The 27,050-nt window shown below is 37.1% G+C and overlaps 1 protein-coding gene across 1 annotated transcript in view; it reads left to right on the plus strand.

The window, feature by feature from the left end:
* FHIP2A (FHF complex subunit HOOK interacting protein 2A) overlaps positions 1–27,050 on the plus strand; it is a 36,696-nt gene that overhangs the window by 6,364 nt on the left and 3,282 nt on the right. Inside the window, exons 2-16 of the mRNA XM_068548620.1 lie at positions 1,107–1,185; positions 5,560–5,729; positions 7,421–7,525; positions 7,966–8,088; positions 12,594–12,887; positions 13,066–13,262; positions 14,364–14,478; positions 15,083–15,159; positions 15,247–15,439; positions 15,620–15,789; positions 16,174–16,317; positions 17,508–17,598; positions 21,023–21,166; positions 26,357–26,497; positions 26,844–26,947. Of these exons, the coding sequence (XP_068404721.1) occupies positions 1,107–1,185; positions 5,560–5,729; positions 7,421–7,525; positions 7,966–8,088; positions 12,594–12,887; positions 13,066–13,262; positions 14,364–14,478; positions 15,083–15,159; positions 15,247–15,439; positions 15,620–15,789; positions 16,174–16,317; positions 17,508–17,598; positions 21,023–21,166; positions 26,357–26,497; positions 26,844–26,947 (2,147 nt within the window). The remainder of the gene's footprint in view (positions 1–1,106; positions 1,186–5,559; positions 5,730–7,420; positions 7,526–7,965; positions 8,089–12,593; positions 12,888–13,065; positions 13,263–14,363; positions 14,479–15,082; positions 15,160–15,246; positions 15,440–15,619; positions 15,790–16,173; positions 16,318–17,507; positions 17,599–21,022; positions 21,167–26,356; positions 26,498–26,843; positions 26,948–27,050) is intronic.

Here is a 27,050-nt window from a genome sequence, read left to right on the forward strand (position 1 = left end):
CTTCTCGTTGTGGTGGCTTCTCTTGTTGCGGAGCACAGGCCCTAGACGCGTGGGCTTCAGTAGTTGTGGCACGCCGGCTTCAGTAGTTGTGGCTCGCAGGCTCTAGAGTGCAGGCTCAGTAGTTGTGGCTCCAGGGCTTAATTGCTCTGTGGCATGTGGGATCTTCCCGGACCAGGGCTCGAACCCGTGTCCCCTGCATTGGCAGGCGGATTCTTAACCACTGCGCCACCAGGAAAGCCCGAAACCTATTTGTTCTTAAGTAAACTGGGTCAACTCTGTACTTTCTGACCAAAATGTATTGATGCTACTAGGACGGAGAGAGAGTTCTCTCTCTCTTTCTCTCACTCTTTTTAAGGACAAGAAAATGTTTTAGAAGGTACATCCAAATCTTTTTCTATCCGTTTAACACCCATTTGAAATACTTGTAAATTTCCTATGAGATGGCTGAAGGGATATAATTTTGGGCTTAAAACTCCTGAAGTAAATTTCAAAATTAAAATGTAAAACATTTTTGACTTCGTGGAATTTAAATTGGTAGTGTCTTGTTCATGTAGTTATTTTGCTAAAAATATGCACTGTCTAATCTAGGCTTAAAAAGAAAAGATTCACTTCTGTATGTCATTGAAAATACGGAACAGTTTTAATCTGATTACAGGGTTGACTTTGGTGATGTGTAACTAATTACATAGCAGCCTTTTTACTGTCTTGCATTTCAAAGTCCTAGGTACAAAGATCCCTGGTTATCGATAATTCCACTTTACTGATACTTTAGTAATAGAATATTGTGTTTTCATGTAACGCTGTTACTTTTGAAGCCATATATATAGTAACTAGTGTCGGGGAGGGGAAAAAAACCCCAATACTATAATATAATAATAATGCTGATAAATGTGTTTGTCTTCTTTCTTAATAAATCATTTTTACTTTCTTGGATTTGACTCATTTTGTTTCTCTTTGATATTGACATAAAGAATCAAATTAAAGCTCACCCCTTATTCTTATGCTGCTTTTGCATCATTAGTAGACAAATACAGAGTTATACTTAATGGGAAACTCCTAATGCCATTTTCTTAATTGCTGTGGTCTTTTTGTTTGTGTTTGTGTAGCTTGCACCTTCTCTTCCTTTACAAGAAGATTTTGTTTATCACTGGAAGGCAATTACCCATTACTACATAGAGACTTCGGGTAAGAAACAATGCTAATATTAATTAAACAGAAAATTTGTGAAATGCTAAAGTACATTTCAAACTAGTTTTCAAAGTTATTTTACATTAAACTTATAAACAATTTATTTTACTTCTAATTCCTCTCGTAGATTCATTCAAGAGTATATCTGTTGAACACCTACCATGTGTAAGCGTTGTTCTAGGCACTGGGAAATATAACAATCAAACAGACAAAAATCTCTGTCCTAACAGAGTTTATGTATTGATTGGGAGGAAGCGAACAATAAATAGACAGGTATACATAGTGTGTCAGATGATAAGTGCTAAGGAGAAGATGAAGCAGGCTAAAAGGGATAGAGGTGTGTGTTGGGGAGTGGGGGTCAGGGGCAGATGGCTATTTAAGATTAGAGAAAGCCTTGTTGCCCCAGGTGACTTCTGAGCTGAAGTCTGAAGGAGGAGGAAGCAAGCCTGGGGGCACCTGGGGGAGAAGTTCCAGGAGAGCACCCAGCGCACAATCCCTGAGGCTGGAGCGTGCAGCACTTGGCTTATACTAGGAACCACAAAGAAGTGTGGCTAGAGCAAGTGAACAAGGAGGGAAATGGGAGGAGGTGACAAAAGACAGGTGAGGGTGCAGATTCACACAAGGCCTTGTAAGCCATTGTAAGGGTTTTGGCTTTTACTCTAAGATGGGAAGCCGTTAGAGGGTTTTGAGCAGAGGTGTAACATAATCTGTTTTAAAGGAATCACTTTGGCTTCTGTGAGAAAATGGGATTGAAAGTATGCAGAGGTGAAGCTGGCAGCACAGTTAGGGGACTATTGCAATGGTCTGAGAGATGACGGTGGCTCAGACTAGGGTGGAGGTGTAAGAAATGATTGTCCTCTGGGTATACTTTGAAGAAAGCTTTGTTGGTGGATTGAATATTGGATATGAGAGTAAGAGTCATGGATAACTCCAAATGTTGGGGCTTAGGCGGTTGGAAGAATAGAAGGGCCACTCACTGAGAATGGGGAGACTGCAGGAGAAGCAGGTTTGTGAGAGCATTGTGGACATGTTTAGTTTGAGACGCCCATTATATATGCAATTGGATATGTCAAGTAGACAGTAGGAAATAGGAATCTGGAATTTAGGGTAGAGGCCTAAACTAGACATATGGAATTGAGACTCATCAGCGTGTAAGTAGGATTTAAAGCCTTGAGACTGGGTGAGGTTATCTAGGGATAGCTAAGGATAGATGGAAGGGGGAAAGTGTTCAGGAACTAAGCCCCTGCACTCAATGTTTAGAGATTGGGAAAATGAGAAGGACAGCAAAGGAGATTTGGGCTTTTTTGCCAGTTCGGTAGCAGACAGCCAAGAGAGAATGGTGTCCTAGAAGCTGGAGGAGGAGAGAAGGATCCAAGTGTCAAATGATGTCAAAGCTGATGAAGGCTAGGAACCGATCATTGGATTCAGCCATGAGGAGCTCGTTAGTGGTCTTGATAAGAGCCCTTTTAATAGCAAGGAAGAGAGAGGAGACCTGATTGGAGGGAGTTTCAGAGCAAATGGACAGAGAGCGTATATAGACAGTGTGTGAAGACTGCTCTCTTGAGGAGTGTTAGTGGAAAGGGGGGCTGAGAAATGGAGCAACAGCCACAGGGGAGATGTGGCACTGAGGGGGTTTTACATTTTTTGTAAAGATGGAACATACTGCCATTTGTACTTCGGTGAGAATGATCGAGTGGGGAAGGAAAGGTGGGTACGAGAGTCACATGAGATCATTTCTGAGCCATATCCTTAAGTTGGCAAGTGGGGCATGGGATCCTAGTGCATTAGTGGAGGCTTAGCCTTCATAGACTTGTGGACAGTTCAGCCATAAAATTAAGGCAGAAAGAAGAACATATGGGTGTAGATTCAGGAGAAGGGGTAGACATGGTATAGGGAGTCTTTGGAAGTTATTTTCTGGTTGCTTCAGTTTTTCTTAGTGAGTAGGCTGAAGAGTGAATATGGGGAAATGTGAATAAATTAGGTCAAAGGTTGGCAAAATTTTTCTGCAAAGTGTCAAGATAGTAAATATTTTAGGCTTTGTAGGCCATACAGTCTCTGTTGCAGCTCTTCAATTCTGTTGTTATCGTGCAAAAGCAGCCATCAACAATAAGTAAAAGAATAGCATTCTTTTGTTCCAGTACAACTTTATTAAAACAGATGGCAAGCCTGGGTCTGTCCCATGAGCTGAAGTTTGGCAACCTCTGAAGTAAGGAAATAGAGTAGCCTTGCTACATAGCGCTATGGGCTCCCTTGAGGAATGTATAGGTAAACGCTAGTGGATGTGCAGATTGGGCACATGTTTTTTAACTGAAAGGAAACATGAAAAAAAAACAGGTGATCTGATAAGCTGATGGGGTCATAGATAATTCTTTAAAAGAAAGAAATTCTTCATATTTGTATAGTAAGTGAAAATCAGACTATCTATATCTGTGTATACACCTTTAGGTGTAAAATATAATTTCTACCTTAATTTGGATGTTTAGACAGCAGATCTACAGAAGACTTTTTTGAGAGGAGCTGCCTTTTCAAATGACTGTTCTTAGCCCTTGTGAATTTTTCACCCCTCCATGGTCTTAAGGAAATGCTTTACAGGAAAGCCTATGAGTTCTTGCTTTAAATGATTTTTTTGCAGTCTCGTAGCAGAAACAAGTGTGTACATTACAGTAAAGTATGGGACAAAAAGGTGCATCAGGCACAGAGAGAGAAGGAAGAAGGGAGAGATAGGAGGCAGTGTCTGACCTGGGCTTTAAAGGATGAGCAGTAGGTTTTGAGGTAGGTAAGGAGGGCAGAGGCATTTCAGATAGAAGGAATAGCTTATGCAAAGGCACAGGGATCTATAAACATGGTTTGAGATGAGAGTGGACGGCAGAAACTACATCTTCGTGAGAGCTAGGATTTTAATCCCGTCAAGTCGAATTTACAGTTCATTTATTTCTCAAAAAAAAAAGTCATTTTGATTATTTTTCTCCATAAATAAGTGTAATCAGACCATGCTTAAATATTCATTCTTTCCTGGAATGTTGATATAAAGTCTGCAGTAAAACGGGTGAAAAAACATTTTTAAAAAGCAAATTTCAAATAAAATTACACACTATTTTTTATTAGCCCTAGGCTACTCATTTTAGAAGAATATGAAGTAAGACATCATAAGTTAACATTTCTTGAATTCTTACAGTGTGCTAAGGCACTGGGCTTTACACAGAGTATTTCGTTGAAATCATACGATAGCACTTACTGGTGTTGATTAACTCCATTTTACAGATGTTGGTGCTGAGGCTTAAACAGTTTGCCCAGGTCATCCAGCTAAAAGTGACAGAGCCAAGATTTGAATTCAAGTTGCCCAACTCCAGGTCTCATGCTCTTAACAACTGTCCCATACTATATCAAATTTGATACATATATGTCCTCCTGGGAAACAAGAGTGACCCTTCTCTTTCCATTGTTTTCTCCATAAGGCTTTAGTATTATGGTTTAGTCTGTGTGTGTGTATATATAATACATACATGTGCATATGTACAGACAAAGCTTTAAATCATCAGATACATAGTATACCAGGATTGTGTAGTATAAACTGTAGCAGTGCTAAGTAAAGGAGAATAGAGACGTAAATAGAGACGTAAAAAAGAACTTGTCATTCCCTAATATATTTTGTATTTAGACATTCTATAAAACTTCACATTTTATTGAGAGTAATTTAACCCTTATGTAATAAAGATAGGTTAATAAAACCATGTGTTTTTGATATGTAAAAAGTATCCATGAATTTTTATTTTGAAAAATCAATATTTTATAAGAATTCTCCTGAGAAGCAGCTTTTACTTTGGGAGTAGGTATCTGCTAATGAGAGGAGAGGTCAGAAATTTTTAATAGAGGGATTTTCTTTGGGCTCCTCATGTTTTCAAATCTGGAGATGAACTGGGGACAGTAAGTGCATTGTTACAAAGCAGTGCAGCAGTGAGCAAAAACAGAACCTGTCCTCTCCTCATATCCTACGTTATTCAGGTTAACATTCACGGCCAACCTGTTTCTATATAAAGAGACCTAAAGTTTAGATCTTCTGAACTGGCTAATTGAAAAAAATTTTTTTTAATTATAAGTGGGTACAAAATTCTGATGTTACTTTTATTTTTTCTGATCGTGTTCCCATTCCCCATATAAATGGCTCCTTTTCTGAATTACTTTGCGTGAATATTAGCTTATAGACTATCTTTCAGAATATAGATTGTTTTTGAATAAGATATAAACCTCACTTAAGTGTGTGTGGTTCAGATTTTTCTGTTTGAATAGGAACAGGGAAATATAAAGAGTATTTTAGGTGCAAATGTGCAGATAAAAATGTTTGAAAATTTGATGAATGTTTTTATTGTTTAGATGATAAAGCCCCAGTGACAGATACAAATATTCCATCTCATCTGGAACAGATGTTGGTTATCTTGATACAAGAAGAAAGTGAACGGGAATTTGGAGAGACGGGGCCATGTATGGAGTATTTACTTCATCACAAGATCTTGGAAACATTATATACCTTAGGGAAAGCTGATGTAAGTTCCTAATCCACGTGACGTTCTTGGGCATGTAATATATGTATTCATGTCTTAGAGATAAAGAAGCTGCCAAGCACTAAATTTAATTGTAGAGTTGTGTATTAAGTATGGCAGGATTCAAGTCAGTATGTGGAAAAAAAAGAAAATGGTATGGCCTCTGTGAACGTGACTTTCGAAGCTCCCAAATGCTCTAGACAACAACTGGTACTTAGGCTGCTTAGAATTACAGTGTCAACATTTGTGAAAATAAACTCAAGTGCAGACGCTCAGAATCAAAGGAAATGAGTAGGAACCCAGTGAAAATTGGGTTACAAAAATAGGAAGTATTTTTCATAATCCTGAAAGAAAATATCACTGATTATTCTGACATTAACTCTACTGATGAGTGGAGCCAGTTTCAAGTAAGTCTCTTTGGTTAATCTTCCTCCTCTTTAAAAACTAGGAAGTGATCACCAAGGGGCCTCCCCCAGCTCTAAAAATCTGTGGTTCTGTTTTGTGAATTTCTATAATATATGATGTGAAAATCAAACTAGAAAAACCCCAAGCTAATAGACGTGTTTAGACACCAAATAGAATTATGAAGTAGTATTGAAGACAATTTCCTTTTAACTAAATCTGTAATACTCCATTTCATTTCTAGGTTAAATTCATTCTGTTTATATTTTCTAGGCAACATGTTTGCTCCCTAACACCCTCCGATTCATTCCCCTCCTCCCTTCTGTTTCCTGTTCCGTGGAGAGAGGGGTTATGCAACATTATATTAAACAAATATTAATTGACTTTTGAGCAAATATTAGTAATTATACTACTAGGAAATTTAGTTTGATATTGGTGATTATAAGTATTGTGTTTTACCTGAATAATTGAAGGTATTTGCTATCTTAAAATATTATTGTGCTTAAGATTATAGCTTATGCTATTTCCAGGTAACGTGTCTATGATGATGTTTTGGAAATACTTCTTTTGTGTCTATATTTTAAATCTGAGGCAGAATAAGCAGGTTAACTATAGAACATATAACCTTGTTAACTCATACTCTCTTAATCTACAACATGAGGAATCATCAGGTATACCTACTTTTCAGCAAATATTTAAAACAATTGGCATGTTATCAAAACTTATTTATTAAATATTCATTGCCTATAGTAATCATAATGTAAGTAATTTTGCAACTAATTTAGAACAGCATTGTTAGAATAAATCACAGCAGTTTATACATAGGATTCCTTTATTTACATAATATGTGTTAGAAGGCTTCATTTCTCCTACACGTGTATGATGGAAGGTTATTGATTACCTGTCAGTAGCGTAAGCGATAAGATTCTGCCTTTGCTTTGGCTGGGGAGTTTCCTGTTACCCTAGCATTTAGAATATAAACAGGTTGGCATTGCCTGAGCCAAACTCCAGTCTCCATGGCACATTATCACCAGGCTATTTGTAATTACATCAGCCTGTGGTCTCATACACTATATTATAGTCCCAGATGTAATTTTATTTATACAATACCAGTCAGTAATAATTTCATGGAGAATTTTATTCTGATAAAGTCATTAACTGGCTAATTGCATTGATTTTTGAAGGTGGAATATATTCACGTACATTGCCTCTCCTATTTTTTAAGCTTTTAAGTAAGTATGTTTGCGTTGTCTGTTTTTTTCTTGTTTGCTTTTCTTTTCTCCTACCCCTAGTGCCCTCCGGGGATGAAACAGCAGGTTTTGGTGTTCTATACCAAACTTCTGGGGAAAGTCCGGCAGCCACTACTTCCACATATTAACGTGCATAGGCCAGTGCAGGTATTTTGTTCCCTTTACACAAAACTTTTCAGTTTGCTTCTTTTCGTATAGAAATAATTTTATATGATTTTTCTAAAATAACATGCAAATTAGCAAATACTTGAGCTTTCTTTATGCATGACGATGTATTAAATGCATTTCATGTCTTTATATTTCTCTTTTAAAATTTTATACATTAATTTTACCATTTACTTATTTCCATGACATCTCAAGGAGAGTTTATTATATAACTCATTAATTTTTTAGAGTAACATATTTGAAAAACTTACTGCTAGCAAATTTATTTTGATATAGGTGATTGTAAATAGTGTTCTTTCTGAAAAATGCAAGGTATTTGCATTATTTGAAAATTTTAAATATCCTGAAGGTAAATGAATGGCTGTTTACATGTTTATAAAAAGTAACCTAAGTTTAAACATTTGTTTTAAATTTTTTGACAGAAATTAATTCGACTGTGTGGTGAAGTCCTTGCAACGCCAACAGAAAATGAAGAAATTCAGTTTCTCTGCATTGTGTGTGCAAAGCTGAAACAAGATCCCTACTTGGTTAATTTTTTTCTGGAGGTATGGTATACTTCCTGTCAACCTTCAAAGTATGTGTGTATTAAAATTATTATGAGAATTGAATTCTGTGAATAATATTAGAAGGAATTACTTCTTTGGGAATCAGATAGCTTGTTTTACTTCCCAGAATTTTCATTTAAGAGCACTGTTTTATTTTAACCTGAAATCTCCTGAGAAAAACGACTCTCAAAGAATGTGATTGAGCCAGATGTATGGGGCAGTATAGGGGCTGGACAAATACAAAGCCAAGGCTTAGAAGGAGTACAGCTTGAAGGGCAAATCAGGGAGAGAGAAGTCACGGGAATTTATAAGCTATCATATTTTCAGCCAGGCTTGCTCAAGTGCAGAGTGTGGGTAACTTGACCTGGGGTAAGGATGGTGTGTGCAGATTTGGACAAGATGCGAAGCATCATGAGTTACCTCCCCACCCTGGTGTAACAGTTGGAATTGCTCTGTTATCTTGTACTATCTTTTCATAGCTGTAGTCACCGAATCATAGTTTACTTAATTGATATTTGGATTTTATTTCCAGTTTTAAATTAGAAAATAACTTTTATGTATTTCCTGCTTTCATTTACTTTTTTTCAGCAGTGAAGTCATTTAGGAATATATTAGAAAAAATGTTGTTTTTTTTGTTAAAAAATGTTTTTTCTTCTTTTTTTTTTTTTTCAGATTGAGGTATAAGTTAGAGTACAACTCAGTCTTTCCGATCCACCATTCTATGAGTTTGACAAACACAGTCGTGTAACCACCAACACAATCAAGATATGCAGTAGCTCCATCACCTTACCATATGTCCTTTCCTGGTCATCCTGTTTCCACCTCTGCCCCAAGCAATCATTGATCTGTTTTCTGTCCCAAGTTTTCTCTTTTCCAGAAAGTCATAAAAATATAATCAGCCTTTTGAATCTGGCTTTTTTTTACTTCATATAATGCATTTGAGAGTCATCCATGAGTTTGGTCCTTTACATTGCTGAGTAGTATTCCACTGTATAGATGTACCACAGTTGTTTATCCATTCACCAGTTGAGGGACTTATGGGTTGTTTCCAGTTTGGGGCAATTATGGATGAGGCCACTGTAAACATTCACAGATTTTTGTATGGATTTAGATTTTCATTTCACTTGGGTAAATACCTCAGAGTAGGATTTCCGTATCATGTAGTAAGTGTATATTTGCAAAACTCTTCCCGAGTGGGTTTTTCATTTTGCATCCCATGGACACTGTATGAGAGTTCTGTTGTTCCATGTTCTTGTCAGAGTGGGTGTTGTCAAGTTTTTTTGTTTGGTTTTTAAAACTTTTAGCCGTTCTAATAGATGGGCTCATTTTTTATTCACTTTATTTAATAAGTAATTCAGGATCTTATTCTGCACTCTTACTGGAGGTAGGTAAACAATGAAGCTGCAAAATTGCATGAATTTAAATTTCTAGGTTAGTGTTAAGGGCTATGAATGCCTGATTTTCATGGTATGCATCATATTTTGAAAGTTTGCTTCAACATGGCTGGAATAGCCTTATGATATAAATGTATCAAATATCTCGATTTGACTAAGTATGAGATTTTTCTTCTCAAAGTTTTTTACTAAAGTTTTCTTAGATACCTAAGTTACTTTTTTTTTTTTTAATTTTTATTTATTTATACTTTGGCTGCATTGGGTCTTCATCACTGCACGCGGTCTTTCTCTAGTTGTGGCGAGCGGGGGCTACTCTTCGTTGTGGTGCGCAGGCTTCTCATCACGGTGGCTTCTCTTGTTGCGGAGCACAGGCTCTAGGCGTGCAGGTTTCAGTAGTTATGGCACGCGGGCCGTAGAGCACAGGCTCAATAGTTGTGGTGCACAGGCTTAGTTGCTCCCGCGGCATGTGGGATCTTCCCGGACCAGGGCTTAAACCCGTGTCCCCTGCATTGGCAGGCGGATTCTTAACCACTGAGCCACCAGGGAAGTCCCGATACCTAAGTTACTTTAGATGCAGTAGATTTTCTTCCAACCTTAAGCTTTAAGGAGTTTTTCTCAGAATCTCCGAAACTTGTTTCAGAAGTACACAGCCATAGATCAGAAGCAGAGAAAATTTGCAAGCATATGTATGCCTGCCTGTTTTCAGAGAAACATTTACATTTCGACCTCAATACCAAGAACACCTTTCTGAATTAGTGTCATGACTGCTGTAATGCAGCATGTTTATAGCACATACTTCTCCAAAGCCTGAGGTGCTAGGTATCTCCATTTTCTGAACTGATCGGACTACTTATACGCTTTTAATGTCAGTTATTACAAGCTCCCTAGCATTAGAGTTATTTATATGCATTTTATTTTTTCTTCCTGGTCAGTAAGCTCCTTGAGGACAAGGACTCTATCTCATTAATCTTTAGGTCCCCACAGCTTCTCTGGTATCTAGCACAATGCAGAGTAACTTTAATTAACTCTTATTGAATGAATGAATCTTTAGAGAAATGCAGCTTTATTACTGGTAAGTAACAGATAGTAATAGAAGTACTTTGCAGTTCTTGAGCATGTATCCCCTGAAATCTAATTTCTCTGTTCATTTATATCAGCTAATAGATACATCTGCTGTGAATTAAGTGCAGATAGTAGATGAGTTAGAAACATTTTTGCCCTAAAGGAGTTCGTAGTCTGGTGATGAGGGTAAGACTAATGTTCAGATACTGTAATCTAAGGTAGAGTAAGGTGAGTATCATAAGAAAGATACCCCCTAATGCCCCCTAAATGTTCATAGGATGAAGAGATTACATCGGCCCTGGTCATTAGGAAAGGCGGCATGGAAGAGGTTGTCTTTGAAATGAGCCTTGACAGATGTTTAGATAAGAAGGGGTGAGCATAAGTAAAGGAGTGAAGATATGAAAGTTTGTGGTGTGTTCACATAGTTTAACTAGGCCATGTGGTAAGAAAAGGGCCTAGACAGATAGGTTGGAATTGTCAAAGGCTTTGAATGGCAGGATGAAGAGTTTGTACTTGCTTGCAGAGCTTTTTCAAAATGCAGATTCCTTGGTTCCACCTCCAAATATTCTCATTCTGGAGGTCTAGGTGAGACCCAGGAATCTGCATTTTTATCAGGCCCCACAGAAGACCACAAGGCCAACAGTCCTGAGTCACACTTTGAGGAACACTAGTTTAGGGAGTGAGTGCTGTTCTAGGATTACTCTTCCTCTTGCCATTCTTATCCCAGGTGCCACGCCCAACAATAGTGTTAACATTTTAGATGGAATAAAATGTTCTACATTCATAAAGACTATGATATGCAATTGACTTTATAGGAAATAGGGAAGTTGTTTGGGATATTCATGTAGTTCCTCAGAATTGTTTTCTTTTAATATATGTGCTCTGAGCTCAATTTCTCAAGAAGATTGGTCTAAACTCTACTTTTAATAGTAATAAAGTGATTTCTAATAACTATCATATAACTTTGGAAGTAGAACTTTGAGTTCATTCAGCATTTAATGCACTTCTGTGATGGGTGAAACACTCTGATAGGCCCTGCAGAGAAGCGGGTTTATGATGAATTCTAACTTGTGTGAGTGATTTGACTTTTGCTCTTGTGTTTAAATGGAAAGCAAGATACTTTTACCTGGGAACTAAAGAGTTGCTTCAGTTTAGATTCTTTTTGTGTTTGGGTGTATGTGGTGGGGGGAAGGGTCACAATATTTCAAGCAAATCTTAGTTTTATCCTCAGAAACACAAGTAAGAATGCCCTCAGGATGTTGGTTTATATTTACAGAGCAGAAGTATAAGGAAAAAACAGAAAAATCATCTTAGAAAACTGGTTTTAGAAGAGTCAACATTGGGGCAATGTATTTTTAGTAGCCTAGTGATTAGAAAACAATTAACTGCAATTGAAACTTCCTGAATCTTTTTTTTCCTCACTAACATCAGTTGTTTTCAGTAGTAGTCAAATAGTTATCGCTAGTATTGTTCATTGTTTATAGTTGGTGTAAAACAGTTTGTAGATCGTGTTCTGGAGAGTATCATAAACGCCTATGTAATTTTTTTTTAACATCTTTATTGGGGTGTAATTGCTTTACACTGGTGTGTTAGTTTCTGCTGTACAACAAAGTGAGTCAGCTGTACATATACATATATCCCCATATCTCCTCCCTCTTGCATCTCCCTCCCACCCTCCCTATCCCACCCCTCTAGGTGGTCACAAAGCACCGAGCTGATCTCCCTGTGCTATGCGGCTGCTTCCCACTAGCTATCTATTTTACATTTGGTAGTGTATATATGTCCATGCCAGTCTCTCACTTCGTCCCAGTCTCACCTTCCCCCTCCCCACGTCCTCAAGTCCCTTCTCTACCTCCGAAACACCTGTGTAATTTTAAAATATCTAAAACACAGTTTGTTTAAGTCTGGGTATTTTCATTTGTCACAACATGTATCCATTGCTACAGTGGCTAGATATTGAATGTTAATTTTGGAAAAACCCAGTAAAATATGATTTCTATTACATAAGGATTTTGACGTGAATCTTACAAAACATGTATTCCTTTTCAGAACAAGTTTAAATCTCTGGCTTCTAAAGGAGCACCAAATGCAACTTCAGAAGATGTATTAAAAGGTCAAGATTCCTTGTCAACAGATACAGGACAGTCCTGTCGGCCAGAGGAACCGTCTGGTGCTTCTGGAATGGAGCACACCGAGTTAGAGGATGCGCCGCCTCCTCAGCCGGATGATCTGTCCACAGGCTTGGACAACCTCAGCATCGCTGCACTGCCAGAGGCCACAGTTGTTCGTCCAAACCAGGATTACAACTTAGTGAATTCTTTGTTAAATCTTACTAGAAGTCCTGTGAGTCATCTTCTTTACCTTTTTTTCCCTCTAACATAATCTCAGTTATTTGCACAGGGAAAAAAAATCTATTTTTACTTTGGTGTAAAACTTTAAATCCGTTTAAGTTGAATTTTTCCAAACAACCTGAGGTATGTCTAATTCCAGCATTGAAGAGGTTATGTGTCTCTCCCCTCAGGATGGCCGAATAGCTGTGAAAGCCTGCGAGGGCTTGATGCTGCTAGTGAGTCTGCCAGAGCCAGCGGCCGCCAAGTGCCTCACGCAGAGCACCTGCTTGTGCGAACTGCTCACAGACAGGCTCACCTCCCTGTACAAGGCCCTACCTCAGTCAGTGGACCCCTTAGATATTGAAACAGTGGAAGCAATTAACTGGGGGTAAGAGCTGCTATTTCTGTTTTCCCATAAGAGTGACTTCTTAAACCTACGCTTTTAAATCCATTTCCATTTTGCAATGATAGAAATCTTTAGTTTTGAAAAATATAACATTGCTAGTGATCATTAAACAGGATTGTGTTTTGAGGCTTGTTTTATAATTTGTTATCAGGAATGAATTGGCGTGGGAACGGTCCATCTGTTACATAGTTAAGCTATTTTCCCTCTGTCTGTTAATAGTGATCAATTACGACCTTAACTGTGTTAAGATCCATAACTTTATCTGACTATATTTTTTAAAAAACAAAAAACCCTGAGAGGAGGAATCTTCTCTTTTATAAATCAGCTCCACTGCCCCTGGGGCAGTCTAACAGTTCATGGCCTGCCTGTGTGGAACCTCGCCTCCTACCTCTTTGTTTCACCCCTTTCCCCCAGCTTTTAGGGCTCACCCCTTGATTCTCATATGAAAATACGATTATTGAGGAACATTTATAAGTTATTAAAAACTGTAAAGCAGCATAAGTAAAATTACCCATAATCCCACCACCTGTAAGCAGTCTAACATTTTGACATAATAACCTGTTATTGTTTCTCAGTGCATTTTTAACCCTGCTTTGGTTCTTACTTGTTTTTTTCCACCCTATATTGTCAACATCTGCCAGACCCACTTGTTAACTTTACTACTGGGTGGTGTTTTAAGGCAGGAAGAGAAGCAAACCAGTTATTTCCTCTTGCAGTCCCTTCTTTATGTTTCTTTCCTTCCATCCTAGTTGCTGAGAACCTCTGACTTTTCATTTCTGTCACTTGGTCAAATTTATGGTGGAAATATGAGGACCTATCTCAATGGTTTTTCTGCTGCAGCTCCATTCTGCTTCAGTCGCTCTCCACTTAATGAGTGAAAATTATTCACAACTTTCATTTAAAAGGTTTTCTCTTATCTTTGGCTTTTATTTATAAAACCCTCTTCTGATTGTCATCCAGCATCGCCTGTGTAAACGTATCATACTGTGTGTTCATTCACGTGCCTTCATCTCCCCTTTTGTACTGAATTGGATTAATGCTTTCGGATAACTTTGGACTTCAAATTTCTTCTGTGTCCTATAGCTTGGACTCATATAGTCATAAAGAAGATGCTTCTGCATTTCCAGGAAAACGAGCCTTAATTTCATTTCTCTCCTGGTTTGATTATTGTGATCAACTCATAAAGGAAGCACAAAAGGTTTGAATATTTCGTTGTTTTTTACTGATAACTTAAAACTGTAAATATCAACTAAGTAAAATTTGAATCCTCAATTTATATTTTTAAATATGTCTTAATTGTCTTAGGATAGCACAGTTAGTAGTTTATATCCCTAAGTATATCTTAATTGTCTTAGGATAGCACAGTTAAATAAATAAAATGAAATAAACCAAAAAAAAGTGTATATATACGTGGGTGTGTGCATGTGTGTGTGTATTACAGCTCTGGAATAAATCGAAGTTCAAGTTCTGCCCATATGTGTCTTTAAGTATTATAGCATAACCCTTCGCAAGGTAACATTGGCCTCCCTCCATTTCTCCTCTTTGGGGAGATGTTAATACAATAAGTGACTGGAATAATATTTTTATCCTGTTTGTCTTTGTTCTTGGAAATTTAGATAACATGTAAAGGACCCAATAGCTAATGTCTAATCTAGGTTTATATGCCATCAACAAGATGGTCAGTAGGCAAGTTTGTTTTTTCACATTAATTCAGATGGAGAGTGCAAACTGACTTACGGATGTTATAAATTAATCTCTTTCCCATTTTAAAAAAAGATAATGATACTTATACTATGTTCTAGACTGCTGCTGTTGCCCTTGCCAAAGCTGTTCATGAAAGATTTTTTATTGGTGTTATGGAACCTCAATTAATGCAAACGTGAGTGGCCTCTCTACTTAAAAAAAAAAAAAAAAATCACTGTGTTCATGTTATTTTTGCCCACTAATTACTTGTTTGTTTTGCCAGTTCTGAGATGGGTATCCTGACATCAACTGCTCTGCTTCATCGCATTGTTCGGCAAGTAACCTCTGACATTTTGCTTCAAGAAATGGTGTTCTTCATCCTTGGAGAACAGAGGGAACCAGAAACTCTGGCAGAAATCAGCAGACATCCTTTAAGACATAGGTTAATTGAACATTGTGATCACATATCTGATGAGGTAAGCTATGTAAGGATTTAGAATTGGACTTAGATTCTTTGACATACTGACTTTGATGTACTTGTGATGTTTTGAATATAGCCTCTTTTTTTATGTGGCTTTTTATTTTGAAAATTGAAAGCGTGAGGAATCGTTTATTTAAACTATTTTTCAGTTACCCTTTATCATTTTTGGTTTCAGATAAGCATAATGACATTAAGAATGTTTGAACATCTTTTGCAAAAACCGAATGAGCACATTCTTTACAACTTGGTCCTAAGAAATCTTGAAGAAAGAAACTATACAGAATATAAACCTGTGTGCCCAGAAGATAAAGACGTAGTGGAGAATGGATTAATAGCAGGAGCAGTGTAAGTTTCTATCCAACTCTGTGAGTTTAGCATTTCATATAGAATCATAATTTTCTCTCCTCTTATTTCCCTTCCTTATTCTTAAAAGAAATACCTCTAACAGTTTAAAAGTTTTTTAAAAATAAAATTTAGATGTCCTGATCTTATTGTCCCTTTAAATTACAAGTGGCAGTATATAGTCATTAAACGTAACAAAATCATTATAGCCTTGAGTTTGATGTTAGTATAAAATGTTAATTTCTCTAAAAAATATAAATACATTCATTATTCCTTAATTCTTTTATTAGCAAAATTATGTAATGTTTTCTAAGAACATAGCAGAGAATCTTTTGGTTTAGAAACTATAATAAAATTTTTTTTTATACATCATTGAATTAAACTTAGAGATCTGGAAGAAGATCCTTTGTTTACTGACATTTCACCAGATAACACTTTGTCAAACCAAGAGTGGCTTAGTTCTTCACCTCCTGCTTCTCCAGACCACCCCAAAAATGATGGGAAAACTGAAGTCCATAAAATTGTAAATAGGTGAGTTGCTATATTAATTTGACTTACATCTCTTTTACTTATTTTTTTTATTATTATTTATTTATTTTCATTTATTTATTTATGGCTGTGCTGGGTCTTCGTTTCTGTGCGTGGGCTTTCTCTAGTTGCGGCAAGCGGGGGCCACTCTTCATCGCGGTGTGCGGGCCTCTCACTATCGCGGCCTCTCTTGTTGCGGAGCACAGGCTCCAGACGCGCAGGCTCAGTAGTTGTGGCTCACGGGCCTAGTTGCTCCGCGGCATGTGGGATCTTCCCAGACCAGGGCTTGAACCCGTGTCCCCTGCATTGGCAGGCAGACTCTCAACCACTGCGCCACCAGGAAAGCCCTACTTATTTTTATAACATGTCATAGCTCTGCTCTTTGGTCATTATAGAGATATGTTATGAATTCAGTCTTCCCTTCTTTAGAGATTATGTCAGCTTTTTGAAATGCTTATGTAGCTAGTGACAGCCGAGGGGCAACGATCTGCACAAAAGAGGACAGCTCTGGAGTAGTAGTGGTTAAATAAATCTTCAAGGTCCTCTGCTTATTTTTAATGTAAAATGTTTTAAGTAATTCCCAGTTGGAACAACATTGAGAATTTCCAGTTTGACAAATTGAACTTATTGGCCGTGTACTCACATGTGTTAATAAGCAGAGGGCTATTCCTTTTTTTTTTCTTTTTTAGCGTTTTTATGTTGTTTTTTTTTTAAGTGCCCTTTCCCGGCAATTTTCTTCTTTTCCTTCCTTTGCAATCCTGTCGCTGATATGCCTGGTGCTGGGAGGTGACTTTAGAGAAGACTGCATGTGGTGTAAGATGCACAGTTAGGGTGCATGAAAATCGAAGGTTCAGTTACTTAAAAGCCAGGTTCCTGAGACTTAACAAATTTCACGGCAGTCGATCATTGTCCTGTAATGTAAAAAGAGTAGAGTCTTCTTCTGCTTGAGTCTACTTTAAGTGGAATGAGTAATTTTTAAGTAAAACTTTTAAAATAATGACAGAGTATTTAATCAGTGAATTGTAGTACTGATTCAAGATTAAGTACTTACGAATATACAATTTTACTTTTCAAGTTTCCATTTGCATTAATACTTGGCTAAACTGAAGATATTGCTAGGTATTTTAACACATATAGAGATGTTGAATTGTGAGAGTATTTGTATTATTGATTATGGCATTTTTTCATTTAAGTTTTCTCTGTCTGGTACCGGATGAAGCAAAATCATCCTACCATGTGGAGGGCACGGGATATGACACCTACCTCCGAGATGCTCATAGGCAGGTAAGAGAAGTAACTAGTTTTTGACACGCAATCTAATAAGAATGCACACACGTTGTCACATTGCCCACAGTCGTTTCTCCAAAGGTTTCCCTTTCTCTGCAAGACCTGAACTCCACTCTCACCACTTGAACTTTCTGCCAGTGACCTGACTTTGCATTTCACTAACTGTGTGTCTCTATCTCAAGATTTCTTTATGCTCCCTTCCCCACCCCCCACCTCCTTTTCTTCCCTTTCTTCCTGCCCTTGAAATTATATGTCCCCCCAAATCCTTTCCCCTGCTGATCTAAAACATGATTTTTAAATAATTCTACCCACCGCCCACCATTGCCCCCAGCCCACAGGCTATACCCTTTCCTCTTCACTGTTCTTACTCATCAGTAATTCACAAGTGCTGGCTCTTCATCCCCTGCATCCCAGCTTTCCACCTTACTGAAAGTACTTTCCCAAAGGTCTCCTCTTAGTTATTAAATTAAATGGTCTTCTCTCAGTCATCTTTCCCCTCTGTAACATTTTACATTTTTACCAAATTCCAAATTTTGAAATGTCTCAAGTCAGAAAAATATACATTTAATTTTCATTTAAATCCTTTGGGTTAAAGTGTGCTCTTATTGATAATTAACTTGCATGCGCTTATAGTTAATTCATGATGCTTTAAGCCTGAATTCAAGTCCGCATTACTATGTGAATAACTAGAGTAATGCAAATACATTCATGTAACAAGAAAATAGAGGCAATAAAAGTAGTACCAACCTCAGTAGTACTGACTGGATTTTTAAACTGCTTTGATTCTTTCTGTAAAGTTTCATTTCCATATTCTGATTACAGTTATGATTGTTTCAGAAATATTTGACAAGACACAAAAAGAATAGAAAAAATTTACACTATTACTTTCTAGCTCAGAATTTCAGAAGTGTTAATATAAAAATGCTTTATTACTGGACAGGTACATGTAAAAGTATGAAATTAGAACACTCCCTAACACCATACACAAAAATAAACTCAAAATGGATTAAAGACCTAAATGTAAGGCCAGACACCATCAAACTCTTAGAGGAAAACATAGGCAGAACACTCTATGACATAAATCACAGCAAGATCCTTTTTGACCCACCTCCTAGAGAAATGGAAATAAAAACAAAAATAAACAAATGGGACCTAATGAAACTTAAAAAGCTTTTGTACAGCAAAGGAAACCATAAACAAGACCAAAAGACAACCCTCAGAATGGGAGAAAATATTTGCAAATGAAGCAACTGACAGAGGATTAATCTCCAAAATTTACAAGCAGCTCATGCAGCTCAATAACAAAAAACAAACAACCCAATCCAAAAATGGGCAGAAGACCTAAATAGACATTTCTCCAAAGAAGATACACAGATGGCCAACAGACACATGAAAGAATGCTCAACATCATTAATCATTAGAGAAATGCAAATCAAAACTACAATGAGATATCATCTCACACTGGTCAGAATGGCCGTCATCAAAAAATCTAGAAACAGTAAATGCTGGAGAGGGTGTGGAGAAAAGTGAACACTTTTGCACTGTTGGTGGGAATGTAAATTGATACAGCCACTATGGAGAACAGTATGGAGGTTCCTTAAAAAACTAAAAGTAGAACTACCATACAACCCAGCAATCCCACTACTGGGCATATACCCTGAGAAAACCATAATTCAAAAAGAGTCATGTACCAAAATGTTCATTGCAGGTCTATTTACAATAGCCAGGACATGGAAGCAACCTAAGTGTCCATCGACAGATGAATGGATAAAGAAGATGTGGCACATATATGCAATGGAATATTACTCAGCCATAAAAAGAAACGAAATTGAGTTATTGTAGTGAGGTGGATGGACCTAGAGTCTGTCATACAGAGTGAAGTAAGTCAGAAAGAGAAAAACAGATACCGTATGTTAACATATATATGGAATCTAAGAAAAAAAAAAAAAAAGGTCATGAAGAACCTAGGGACAAGACAGGAATAAAGACACAGACCTACTAGAGAATGGACTTGAGGATATGGGGAGGGGGAAGGGTAAGCTGTGACAAAGTGAGAAAGTGGCATGGACATATATACACTACCAAACGTAAAATAGATAGCTAGTGGGAAGCAGCCGCATAGCACAGGGAGATCAGCTCAGTGCTTTGTGACCACCTACAGGGGTGGGATAGGGAGGGTGGGAGGGAGGGAGACACAAGAGGGAAGAGATATGGGAACATATATATATGTATAACTGATTCACTTTGTTATAAAGCAGAAACTAACCATTGTAAAGCAATTATGCTCCAATTAAGATGTTAAAAAAAATGCTTTATTAAATATTGGGGTGTGGTTTTATAAAGAAAATTTTCTATTGAAAGACAAATAGTTTAAAACTCACAAGATATTGAAGAAGTTGGTTTTTTAATCATTTTAAATGTTTTTCTTTTAAAAGTTGAAGTTAGTGCTTTGTGTAAGAATATGTTTTAATCTCAGTTAATTTGTAAACTAGAGATGATAAAGTAATTTTGCTCTATTGAATAAGGACAATCTGAAAAGGGAGAAAGAATATGGAAGAAAACTATGCTCTAAATTTCTTTTCTTTAAATTCAAGTAAATTACATATCCGGGAAGACTTTAAAATTTTCTTTTTATTATAAGAGATATTCTTGTGCTTATAAAAATCCATATTGTGTATCCTGCTGATAAACTGTGTAGTGAGGACCAGTTTCCACTTATTTCCAATCTGTCACTGACCAATGCTTTTGTAAAATATAAAAAAATGAAAAGAAAAAACACAAAATACAAGCCCTGATTATAGATTGAACAGATGTAAAATTTACTCAGTGAAATTGCAAGAGAAGTTTCTAAACTTGCTCTCAGGTTTTGTACTCGTCTCAGTGCAGTGGTAGTGAACAGTTTTCGGACCACACTTAGAGCAGCCCTGTTTCCTCCTGACAGTCATAGCAACGTGCCTGGGTAAACACATCGTAGGAAAGTCAAGTTTGCCTTCTCAGGTGCTGTGTATCTGTTCACCTATTTTATATATTGTATATATTTTAAAATAGATTTGAAAATGTGGCTAAGACTTGCTTTGCTTTTTAAATACTCGCTAAATCTGTGATGAGAATAAGTAAAAGGTTGAATTCCTCTAAAGGAAAGAGCATAAGCTCAGCAGTGAAAGGGGTACTTTGGTAAAGTTAAAATCTGCCTGCTTTCGCATCAACGTGCTGGGACTGGTGGTCGTGACCTGACCTTGTGCCTCTCTCCAGTCAGCGTGTTATCCGGCTCATCCCTCTCCCCTCTTACATGGCACCTCACAATTAGCAGACACTTAGCAGTCAAGTGGATTTCTATGCCTATTGGGGAAAATTATTTCTATTTAATCTCCATTTGTTTTTGTTCAGTTCTTCTTTAATGATCCAAATACTTTCTCCCTAGTTCCGGGACTACTGTGCTATCTGCTTAAGATGGGAGTGGCCTGGGTCTCCAAAAGCATTGGAAAAGTGCAATTTAGAAGCAGCTTTCTTTGAAGGTCATTTTTTGAAAGTTTTATTTGACAGAATGGGAAGAATTCTTGATCAGGTAACAAGTTTTAAAATATTAATTTCCATATTATTTTGTTGCCATTCACCATGAGTTCTACTCATATCTTAGTTTACATCTTCAGTAAAGTAGTTTTATTGTTTTCTTTTTCCACTAGATGACTTTTTCATAAAGCTAGATTGCCAACAACTGGTGGGTTTCTGATGCATTCATTATGTTAAAGCTTTTATTTGGCCTGACAGCTGTTACAGAGTTGTATGTTTACGTCTCATTGTAGGTTATTGTCTTAATAACCTTAACACCTTTCGGCAGTGCCTAGAGCGCTTTCTTCGAAAGCCTTTTAGTTAGTACAGTTAGTACAGATACAGGTAGAGTGAAACTTGTTAGGTTTAATTCAGAAGACCTTAAATGTCATTTCAAATCGAATCTTGAGAGCTCTGGTCTCGCTAAAATTAGGGAACAGTATCAGATGAACCTGCTTCTTCAGACAAAGAACTTGTGAATGATACTCATTTTCATATGGGGAGATGCAGTTTAAAAAAGGTTAATTTACTTATTCCAAGGTAGCTAAAAATCACCATCCGCCAGTATGTTTCTATGTCTCTCTCATTGATTGTCAGGAGAACTGAATTTGGGATTATATCAGTAGAATCCCTCTCTCCATCTCTCCTTGACATACAAAGTGACGATAGAGCTTTGAAATGTTTTACTCACTGGGATGGACACTTGAAATAAAACAATCTGGCATTAAACTTGCCTCAGCATGGAAACTGAGTTCGCCAATTTAGAATTAATTTAAAACTGTATATTGAAGTACTTGTTCATTTTAGCATTTTAGTTAAATATTTGTGTGACCATAGGGAGTTATAAAAGAAATTTACTCCACAAGCAGGCTGTCTTCAATAACCAGAAAGCCAAATAAAGAAATGATAATTAAGAAGTATTTCACTGGGTTGGACTTCAGTCAGCACTGTTTCTGATAGTAATCAATAAAGACACAGAGTAAAGTCCTTTTTTTTCTTTTAACCTCCTAACAACATGTGCTGAATTTCTAGTGTTTCATTGTTTGCTGATTTGTTGGTTGGTTTTTTTTCTAAATAAATAAATTTATTTATTTATTTATTTATTTATTTATTTATTTTTGGCTTTGTTGGGTCTTCGTTTCTGTGCGAGGGCTTTCTCTAGTTGCGGCGAGCGGGGGCCACTCTTCATCGCGGTGCGCGGGCCTCTCACTGTCGCGGCCTCTCTTGTTGCGGAGCACAGGCTCAGTAGTTGTGACTCACGGGCCCAGTTGCTCCGCGGCATGTGGGATCTTCCCAGACCAGGGCTTGAACCCGTGTCCCCTGCATTGGCAGGCAGATTCTCAACCACTGTGCCACCAGGAAAGCCCTGTTGGTTGGTTTTTAATACTTAACAACCAAAGTATTTAAATCCAGCTACTGAAGGTATTATGCTGTAATACATCATGGCTGTGTAAACCTCCCAGGTAGTGGGGCTCATCAGTATATTGTGTTTTTGTGCTGGTTCTCTTGGCTTAGTTTGGATCTGATTCAACTAACACAGAAGAGACGTTAACAATCAGTATTAAGTCAGTAATCTTTAGAAATTTTGACCAAAAGCACTCACAAGGAATCTAAATTTTAAAAAGTAGTTTCTGAATTGAGTGGAAAGATCCTCTCTGAATCCTCACCACACCTGAGCATTTTTCCCTTCAGTCTGTAGAGTGCTGACACAAAAGGATACCCTGGAGACAGAATATCCCGGAATGCTTACAGTTCTTTTCCGTTCACCAGATAGCTCTTCACAGTGCAGAAGCGATCATACACAGTGTCTAACTTACTCTTCCTGGAATCCTGAATGATAGGCAAGACAGTTCCTTGTATTATTGTATAAATGAGGAATCCTTAGTTTCAGTTCATGTGACTTAGTGAGCTGTGGCGCCTAGCCTCAACCCTTCTGTCTTTAAAACGCTTGATTTTCCAAGCCTTTTTGGAGAAGGACATTATAATCAGATCTCAAAGATAATCATGAGTCCTGGTGTGCCTAGCGTGCTTGGTTTAATTTCATTTTCTTTCTCTTCTAAATGTTTTTGCTGAAGGTGATGTTTGCTTGTATTTTCTTAGTACATATATACCCCTAATAGGATCAGGGTAACCAGGCTGGGATTAAACATTACTATGGATAATTAATAAAGTAGCTAATTTCTGCATGTATAATTGAGAAGTTATGGCATCAGGTATTCATGACACTATTGTGTTGTCACAATGTTAATTTTTGAAAAATATAGTGTGTTTAGTATTGTTTTTAACCGTTGTGATTTTAAAAAGATAGTAAAAATGAAAGTCCATAGCAGAATGTAAAGAATACCAGGAAAAATATAGGGAAGCCCAAGTTCTTGTCCCTGCTCTGACGGTGAAAAATCTGAACTTGGGCAACTAAACTTAGCTGTTTGTCACATTTTCTTATTGTTAAAGTGAAGTTGATATTACTTGATTTGCTTGTAAGAATTATATGAAAAAAGCAATTTAAAATACTTTAAAAAATATAAAATCTTGTTAAATGCAGGTGTTATAAGAAATTTCAGAGACTATCAAGTTGTTGAGATTTTTAAAAACTTGACTTATTTCTTATTATTTTGACCATCTACATACTTGGCCTTTAATAAAAGGGTTGCGACTGAGTTTGCACGTGACATCAGTATGCTTGCTTTTTTGGCTGCATTGGGTCTTCATTGCTGCGCGTGGGCTTTCTCTAGTTGTGGTGAGCGGGGGCTTCTCTTGTTGCGGAACACGGGCTCTAGGCACAGCCTCAGCAGTTGTGGCGCACGGGCTTAGTTGCTCCGTGGCATGTGGGATCTTCCCGGACCAGGGCTCGAACCCGTGTCCCCTGCGTTGGCAGGCGGATTCTTAACGACTGCGCCACCAGGGAAGTCCGACATCAATATGCTTTTAACTCAAAGTTTATTGTTCCAAAATTCAGACCTTGTATTTAGGGTGAGTTCAATCAAAAATGGGCCCAGTGCACTTAACGTGTCAGAAAAATCTGGTTAACTTTTATTTCAGGTGAATACTGTATAAAGTACAAATGGGAGGGATTCAAAATAATAGATACAAACAGTTGCTGTTAACTACCCTCTAAAAGGCCAGCTTGTTTTAAAGTTACTACTTTAAAGTAGAAGAAAGAGACCAGTGAAGCAGAGACCAGTTCAGAGTATGGTGGAACAGTTTCTATCTAGCTGAAATTTATCTTCATTTTCACAACATAAAAATATAATCTGGGACTTCCCTGGTGGTCCAGTGGTTAAGACTTTGCCTTCCAGCGCAGGGGGTGCTGGTTTGATCCCTGGTCAGGGAGCTAAGATCCCACATGCCTCCGTGCCAAAAAAACAAAACATAAAACAGAAGCAATATTGTAACAAATTCAATAAAGACTTTAAAAAAATTTTTTTAAATATAATCTGAGTCAGCCTTAAGTTTCTTAAACAGCCAAAGATATAGATTCTTGTTCAAAAAAAGCTTAAAACCAGACTAACACCATATAGAGAAAATACAGAGTTTAAGTGGCAATATATAGTTGTTTGAAGCCAAATTTTCTCAATTTATTTAAGTACCTGTAAATGGCAGAATTTAGTGACCTAAAACTCTGAACCACCTGAAATGAAGTCATGTACAATACTGTACTTAAGTTGTATTTTAAATGATTTTGTCCACATTTTACCAAATGCATTCTTCTTAAAGATTTTTTTAAATGTTTCCTTTGTGCCTAAAATACAATTTAATGTGAATTCATTGTTTGTTTTGAACTGAGTCTTGGAGAAGGCTATTCTGTTGCAAATATTATCTAGTAGGAAAAGATGCCCTTCAAACTATCTTTTAATGGGAATCGTATCTCCTTTCATTTATCTTGCTTAAGGCTAGATTTTGAATAAGAGTGACTTAGGGGTAGTTTTTCTTCTTTCAGAAAATCTGTGTTCATGTATCTAGTAGTAAGCAAAAAAGACTAAAATTGGACTTTAGCACAGGCCTTGAGTTTTTGTTCAAATAACAGTATCTTTGATATCTTCTGGCACATGCTCAAGCATTTGCTGTCCTTTAAATGTCAAATATTCACTTCTGGATTGGTATTCATTATGATCAAGGGCTTAAAAGCTGCTCAGTGAATGAGGGTAAAAGATTCAGATTCCGTTGTTATTATCAACTTGGTCCTGAATCACTTTTCCCTTGCTCCTGCTGCAACATCTGTTTCTCACTCATCCGGTCACCTAGGTTCTTTCCAACCTTCTCACTGAAGTCAGTTTTGTTTCAGCCACTCAGTTGCCTTTGGCTGCTTAGAAGAAGAAAACTGGAAGGGATGAGAGATTTCTGTTGAAAGTTCTAGGCACAATAATAGCAACTCTTTTTGTACATTATGCATTTCGCTTGGATTTTGACACATACTCTGTAAAGCACCTCCAAGCTGCTTCCTACGAAGAATAAACAGATTAAATATTAAAAAAAACAGAATTCAAGTAAAATTGTGACACTACATACAGAAAAGTATATGAGGAACTACACACAGATGTACACAGACATTGTTTTGGAAGAGTTAATGCTCTTGCACAGTAAAGGAGCCTGTCTTTAATCATGATTTTGAATCTTCTTGTTCACTTTTGAGGCATATGGTAGTTATTTCTACCCCCAAGTACCTTCATTCTGTTGACAAGGTTCTGTGATGTATATGACTTTGTTGTATACATGCTTTTGGTAATTGGCAGTAGTTGAATAAGAGACGAGGATTATCATTTCTAAAATTAGACTACTACAAAAGATTTTAATACCTTCCCTTCTATCTTTGGTCTTATATTTAATGTCTTCCACTGTTTGTAGTTAATATTACATATGACCCTTTGGTGGGTTTTGATGACCTCTTGAACTATTTTACTACATAAAACAACCTGCATAAAACAGAGACATTCTGACTTTGTTATATATTTATTTTTTTCTATATGTTTATGTGCATACCTTTTATTTTAAGTTTTAGGACTGTGATATATGCACTTTGACTAAGGTGGTGCAAGCTAGAGCTAATTTAGTTATAGATATTTTCATTGTAGAAGAGCATGTAGTGGGAGGAATGAGATGGTAGATTTTCCTTTTTCTTAAGAAGACAAATGGAAATGGTAAATTAAGTTGTCAGGTATATACATTATACATAATGTCAAATATCTTTTTGGTTTTTCCCTCTCCGTAGCCATATGATGTCAATTTACAAGTAACATCAGTGTTATCTAGACTTTCTCTCTTCCCTCATCCACACATACACGAGTACCTTTTGGACCCTTATGTGAACCTTGCTTCTGGCTGTAGATCTCTCTTCTCTGTAATCGTCAGGGTGAGTTATTAGTTTTGTTATGTTCTCTAGGATTGATAAACCCGACCAATTAACATCTTAATATCATTGTGTGTAATTAGTGTCACATAATAAAAAATATTATATATTTACTGTTTAGAAATAATTATTTTACTACAGAATGTGGAGAATAAAGATTCATTCTTTTAAGTGTTATGTATAACTTCTGTATTTTAAGGGATAGCTATGAGTCCTTTGTCGAAGATTGTTATGTGAATAGTGAAAAGTGACAGTCTTCATTTAGTAATAGGAAATGGAGTATTTTTTTATCCTGAAAATCCCCATGGAGGTGTTCAGGAACTGAGCTCCTTTTGTGCCTGTGACACAGGTTGTTGGAGACCTCATGGTTCGAATCCAGCGTATTCAAGATTTTACTCCCAAGCTTCTATTAGTCAGAAAACGATTACTTGGTCTGGAACCTGAAGGCCCTATGTAAGTCAGCATTTTACATGTTGTTTATCTAAAACTTTTGCCAAAACTTGATGATTTGCTAATACCAGCCTGCATCGATTGATTGATTGCCTGCTTTCCCTTC

Source organism: Eschrichtius robustus, chromosome 7 (assembly GCF_028021215.1).
Source record: "Eschrichtius robustus isolate mEscRob2 chromosome 7, mEscRob2.pri, whole genome shotgun sequence".
NCBI lineage: Eukaryota > Metazoa > Chordata > Mammalia > Artiodactyla > Eschrichtiidae > Eschrichtius > Eschrichtius robustus.